Genomic DNA, 7098 nt, shown 5'->3' on the forward strand with positions numbered 1-7098 from the left:
TTTGGATGTTAATTTACAACATCTCTGGCAGTTAAAGAGTTAATGCTTATGCTGTTAATGCTTATTGGTAACCCGGGTAGCCGTCCCTAGAATCGAAAGAAGATTACGTTACGTTATTTATAAACGAAACGTTTTCGTCACATGATGGAAACCCTCAAAGGCAAAAGTATTCCAAGATTTTATTTTAGGAAGATATTCAAATGATTTCCGAGTGTTGCCTTGAAACTAGGTGGTTACAAAATGGTAAAACAGGCCACAGAGATTAAAAATAGCAAATTTGTTAGGTTATGTTTCGCTCTGCTGCTTTTGCCGCGCTTGTACACTCTTAAATGATTCTACCTGTAAATAGGTCGGATTTAGTTAAAGCTAGGTTGAAACTACTCAAAATACCCTTAAAGTGTACAAACTCAAACTTTGGGTAAAAATTTTAACCAAATTTGGCTTCTTGCTACCGATAATTGAATTATTCTCTATGACAAATAACGCAATTTTAAATTCCTACTACCAATTTTTTGGTTGAAAAACTACTCAAAATCTGAGTTTGTACACTTTAAGGGCATTTTGAGTAGTTTCAACCTAACTTTAACTAAATCCGACCAATTTACAGGTAGAATCATTTAAGAGTGTAGGGTATAAGACATATTGAATGTCATAGAATAGAGAAAAAGAGTTCAAGAATGAATGCTTCTGAATTAATTATTGAATTCCATGTGAATCCAAATCACCCCATTCTAAAGGTCACGTTCTTCGTTGAATATATCAATGATTCTCTAAAGCCGTATTAACTAAGTTGTGAGACTATCTCTAGCCGGTTTTAAAAAGCGATTAAGCTATATAGCTACTACTACGGTATTCCGAAGACTGCTCGGTCAGGATGCGTCGAATGACTTTAAATCAAAACACTCTAAAATCAAACTTGATCTGGTCCAAACGACGAGAAGTGGTAGTCCTTCAAAATAAATGTAATCAAATGATGGTGCCCCAGCGGCAGCGCTGCTTCTTTGAATGCAGATGAGGATCGGAGTGAAAGTACGATTTTTTTTCTCCGCGGCTTCGTGCGACACGGGTCCCAATTAGAACCAAGTGCCCCCACCGGAGTAATTCGGTCAGTAAACCGCGTGAGAAATTTATCTGTCAGTGACATTTCGAATCATGACCGAAAGATCTTGCTCGGTTTTTATCACGTTTTATTGCTGCCCAAGTTCGAATTGATTAATGGGATCACGGGGTTTTTTTCGTACAGTTTTAGCGTTCATCACCAGCAGCGCCAGCCAGCGACAGCATGTTTGCGCTTTTTCAAAAAGTGGGGGAAATCGAAGCTAGGCTTTGGATTTCCGCGGTTCTTATAGTAGAGACGCTTTGGATTGTTTCTAGCCTCTGACATATAAATGCTTCGGGTTAGTGAAATTCGTCTTTCAGTTGAATATATTTTCCAGAGAAGAAGAATCGTACGCGAATTGTGCTGTACTTTAGCCTAATGTGGTCAAAATTGGTTAGTGAATTATGAATACATTTTTTTGTGTTGTGTAAAGATACAAGAAATTAAGGAAAATATCAATTATTCTAAGTATTATATATCAAATAAGTGTTGTGTGCAGTTCATTTAATTTTTTTATGATTTGTGGTTTTCAAAATTATTTGTGGTGAAAGAAACGTAAACATAAGCCTATATTGGACTTTTTGGTTTAGGACTCTGATTCAAAGTATTCAAAAGTTGTCAAGTCTGTTACCTTATGATAGCACCCAATACGTAAAGAACCAGAAATGATCAAGCATTTTACTTCCGTATCCACTTGCAGCTTTCGTTTTCATTGCTGTTGGTGACAGCGTTGGCCCTACCTCAGCATGGTTTCGGTGGCCGCAGCAATAACGACGACCGTTCGGCCGTCGCCCTAGTGAACGATTTTGACCTCAATCCGGACGGTACGTACAGCTACAAGTACGAAACTAGCAACGGTATCAGCGCATCGCAATCCGGAGGGGAAGCGGGCAAGTACGCAAATGGATATTTCTCCTACCTGAGTCCCGACGGTTCCCGGGTGCAGTTGACTTATCTTGCCGACGAGTATGGTTTCCAGCCGCAAGGAGATCATTTGCCGGTGGAACCTCCGGCGCCGGATCACGTCATTCAATCGTTAGAGCAAATTCGAGCAGCCGCAACTCCCGACTCGGGGCTAGATGTTGCTACGCTGGATGCGACAATCGCTCGTTTAAGGGCAACGCAGGGTTAATAGAATAAGTCGAGTGCAAAGGATTGGTGCTTGCGTACGTTGATAGGTTGTTGTTTTAAGGTTAATAGTTATCCATAACCTCACTTTGTAAAATTCAAGCATGAAGTCTTTGGAGAACCTAAACGTAGGATAATTTAGCTGGACTAGTTAATCATGATTGCAAAAAACAATGATGGCCTTTCTTTGTGGGATGATTGTTCGAGATTATGGTAAGATAGCAAGCCAAATGTGAATAACTTGGATACGAAAATATGTGCATTTATGATACGTTTAGTACAACAAACCGATAAATAAATAAATAAAGAAGAGATTTATAAAAATGAATAAACTGATTTCTATTAATAAAAAAAATTTGAAAGAAATTTTCTTCTATTTGTAATTAAACTTTAATATTGTTATGTTTGAAAATATTAGGCTTCTTGGGTATAGTCAAAAGATGTTTAATTCGTCTTTTGATATTTAAACCACCCTTTCAATATAAATTCTAAATAACCGTTTACTACAAACCAGAACTACCAAAAGAACGCTTTCCCAAGACTCTAAGATCTAAATTAAGTATCATTTTCACGATTGCTCAGGTTACAAATTTACTTAAGGCGAGCTTTTATACTGATGCTAGTGATGTATTTGCATTATTTTGAAAAAATACTGACGGGCTTACGGATTTTAGCATATATAATACGTTTTGTTGATGTAATAAAATTTTATTTCACCGAGAAACAGCAACAAAACATACTATAAAAATTTGTGTAAAATAAAAAGAAAATTACGGATTTTAAGTCTACACACCGAAACCGGATTTTAAGACTACATACCGGATCCTAATATGTGTTTCTAATCACAAGCAAGCGCGAGGTGGTCAACAGGTGCAAGCAGTTCATCGATGAACACCTTAATGGCGAAGTTGCAAAAGGAGGTGGAACGGAAGTTAACCTAGAAGTGGCCAGGGAAGATAGTAATGTCTTGGTACTAGATCTCTAAGAAGTCAAACGAGAAATCAGTTTACTGAAGACCCATCAATAAAAAGGGTGATCGGTTCGACTGCTTCCACAATCACGGTATAGCGCTGGTATACGCCGTCTATAACGCACTCTTCCAGATCTTGTTACGCCGACTGTCACCGATAGCACAAGGTTTCGTAAGGAATTATCAGTCGGGTTTCATGGAGGCGCCGCGCATCACATCTTTATTAACTTCAAAGCAGCAAACGATACAGTCAACCAACACCAACTACGGCAGATAACACAAGAAAACAACTGACTGGATCAACTAACGTGACCGATCAGAACTATATTGGATCGAGTGATGTGTTTCATGTGCATCTCGGGGACACTCTTGAGCCTCTTCGAGACGCGGCGAGAGACAGCTGCATTCTGTTCAACCGCTCTCTTGAGGGGTTGACGCGTTTTCAAATATTGGTCATACTAATGGGTAGTTCAATGCCTTCAAGCAATGCAGATCTTTAAAGTACCGAGCGATTTTTGTGATGAGTTCCAGATGCTGCGAAGCTATAGAGATGACAGCAGTATACTATTGGTTGAACGTGAGCTTGCTATCCAACAGAACTGAAAGATCATTAATCTGGTCGACGCGTTCGAGAACAACTCCTTTTATCCGATAGTCAAATGAGATAGGTACATTACAACGATGAAATATTGTAACTACACATTTCACATTTAGCGATACTTATTGTTAGCTTGTTTCTATTACACCAATCAGCAAAGGTGTCCAGCAGTGTTTGCAATCGGTGGCAATCGTCGACAGATTTCACGACTAGAAAGATCTTTAAATCATCGGCATATACCAGTACGCATCCGAAACCCAGCAGAAAATCAATATGGTTAAAATATAATGTGGATAGCAAAGGACCCAAGTTACTGCCTTGTGGGATACCAGAAGTATTACGGAATGCACGTGAAACTGTGGAATCCGAATCCGGCTTGACACGCAAAGTACGGTCTGTTAGTTTTCAGCTCAACCATGAAGTCAGTCTATCAGATACACCCAGTTTAGAGAGTTTGTGCAAGAGTATTTGATGATCTACTGCATCAAACGCGCCCCCTAATATCTGTGTACCTAGATTCGATTTGCGTTCCGACTTCCATTTGTGAGATGCAAGTAGTTGTGAATTCGATCAAGTTAGTCAACACAGAACGACCCGGCATGAAGCTATGCTGGTCTATTGCAATATAGTTTTTGGTGCTGTTCAGAATTACACTACTGACGATGATTTCAAAAAGCTTTGATCCAGCAGATAGACTTGTAATGCCCCTATAGTTTCTTACATCTCGCTTTCCTCCCTTCCTGAATACGGGAAACATACGGGACCGGCAGTAAACGAAGTCGAGTGTTCGTCCAAGTTGTGAACGAACTCTCAGTGGATTTACTTGTTTTAAGCTTAGGAATTCGAATCCATCAACCACAGCGACACTAGCAGCAGGAAGCAGGAGGGAATTGTCGTACTGTACTCCATCCTCTCCATTAGACCAGGAAATTTGCGGTTGGTTGTAATCACCGTAAATCAGAATTCTGTGGTCAGACGCCCTTTTCTCACGTTACTCACGGATTGAAAGGATATGCTCGTCTCTGAACCTGACTACCTTACTTCTATCGGGAGGGATGTAAACTGCTACAATATTACTGGCCGGTGGAGGACCGACCGAAACAAAACCTCGAACGCTGGTCAGACACCGTCGGTGATCTTGAAGGTCGGAAACACTAACCTCTTCTCAAACGGCTAGCACTCAAGGTCGGCCCTGACAATTCAGTGCTGATCGAGGTGTTCGGATATTCGGGGGAAAACTTGGTGCCTCTGATAACAACTGAAACACAGACTTGTTCGACAAAAACTTCCATAGTTTAGATCGACCGTCGAACTAGATAACTGTTCAGCAACGGCAGCCAATACGTCACCAAAAGAGTTTTTGTGACTATTCTACGAGCTACGATCACATCGATATCAACGTTTATCGATCCAAACAACGTTAGGCGGATCCAAACAGCTGAAACGAATTGATGCAGCCATCTAATCCGGTCTCAGTTAACATGGTTAGATTGATCAGCTGTAGTCATTAGATGAAAGGAACAGATTGTCTACTTTAGTTCCTAAACCTCGCACATTCCAATATAACGCTCTTATGCCATCCGTGTCATTGGTGAATGTTGAGACTTCCGAAATAACACTCCTTTTGCGTTACACAACACGACTGATGGACGCGGGCCGGGACTCGAAAGCTTTTGAAAGGTCAACTTAAATGCGCCCCAAATGACCTCCAGGCGATGATTGTCCAAGAGATCGTTGAGTTGGAAGTGTTCGAAAGATCCGGAGAAGTCACGTTCAAAACGGCACCGTACTTGCCTGAGAGTGGTTGTCGGAAAATCCCGTCACCAACCACGACCGAATGACCAGAACGACTCTGTTGGCAGGAACCATTGGGAAGTGGGAACTCGATGAATATGTAGACAGGAAGTATCGGGAAACTCGACTTGTTCGGGTTGCTCGGGGACTCCCTTAAGGCCCAAACACAATGCTCCGGCAATGCATCCGTCAGCGTCAATTTGACAGTAAACACATGGGAAAACTGTCAGACGGACGCGTTGACGCTGCATTCTGTTTGACTCTTTAGTACTGCGGGCAATGTATCCTTGATGTACACGACAGCAGCAATCGGAGGAATAATCGCCAACAATGTGAACTTTGCTGATTGCAGGTTCGTTGCAGTTGTAACGTAAGAAGGAATCAGGTAGGTGGAATGGAATGGCAGGTGGATGAGTGGAAGGAGGGAGTAATATGCCCAAACGGGTTGATACGCACCGCACCAATTATGGCTTCCACGAGCCAATAAGGCAGATGGCATGGAATATAACAGTCGTGAATACAGTGGACCCCCATTTGTTTGAACGATTGCTCGTGCAAACTAACGGGGTTAGTTTTTAATTTGAACAACTGGCAACCCTGAATATGCTGAAACTTGTATGAATTGGCCGCCCTGCTCTTTGTTATTGTTTTGGTGATTTGATTTAAATCGCAGTTGCAAGCAGTGAATATTTCATTCTCCGATCAGATTTCTATCATAATCATTGGGAAAACGTTCATTTCATTTAGTATTGTAGAATAAATATGCTAGGAATTCTTTAATAAAGCCACCTAAATGTAGTGTTTCTCCTTTGCGCGGGGTAAAATGCCCCACCTGCATTTATGCCCAATGTGGTAATATAAGTATTTCTACCAGTGATAGACCAAACTTATTTTGCAGAAAGTAAAACTATTTCCGTTGTTTTCAAAATATCGTTTTTTATATAAAATAAACCTAGTGTCGATCTTCTGGTCCATTTATTCTTTTCTGCATGGGGCACATTATACTGCAGCTGTGGCATTTTGCACCGCGTAGTTGAATTACCTAGAATAATTATTCCGGTTACTCTATAATGTTAATTGAATTGAATAATGGTAATTGGCTTCAACTTAGATCTATTTACTTATGTTTAAAGCCACATTTGCAAGGGGGCAAATTGCACCAACGTAGGTGAGGCATATTGGCCTGCTTTTACTTATTTGAAAAAAATATTAAATATTAAAGCAAATCAAGCGTTTCATACCGTTTTTTGGCAGGGATGTCGTTTTGAAGCTCACTTCACGCAATCGAATCGCAACAACTGGGTATTTATAGATTTTGACAAGAAAATAGCTTATGGAAACAACGCAAAAAGTTGCATCGGAAGCTGCTCAAAAACAAATTTATTTTTATTTTGTTTCTACAGCACGTGACAACTGTCATACTTGCATAGTAGGCTGGTTCCATCAAATTCTATGATTTCTGGGTGGTTTTGCATTTTAATTTCGCTTGTTTCGGCAAAAACGAAGGGG

General features: G+C 40.5%; 1 protein-coding gene across 1 annotated transcript; it reads left to right on the forward strand.

Moving 5' to 3' along the window:
- The first annotated feature begins 1388 nt into the window (after positions 1-1388).
- On the forward strand, positions 1389-2231 carry LOC128736572 (cuticle protein AMP1B-like). Its single transcript, XM_053831060.1, has 2 exons — positions 1389-1397; positions 1800-2231. Exons 1-2 carry the CDS (start codon positions 1389-1391, stop codon positions 2229-2231), a joined length of 441 nt encoding a protein of 146 aa, XP_053687035.1.
- Positions 2232-7098: the final 4867 nt, after the last annotated feature.

The sequence above is a fragment of the Sabethes cyaneus genome, chromosome 2 (assembly GCF_943734655.1).
Source record: "Sabethes cyaneus chromosome 2, idSabCyanKW18_F2, whole genome shotgun sequence".
Classification (NCBI taxonomy): Eukaryota; Metazoa; Arthropoda; class Insecta; order Diptera; family Culicidae; genus Sabethes; species Sabethes cyaneus.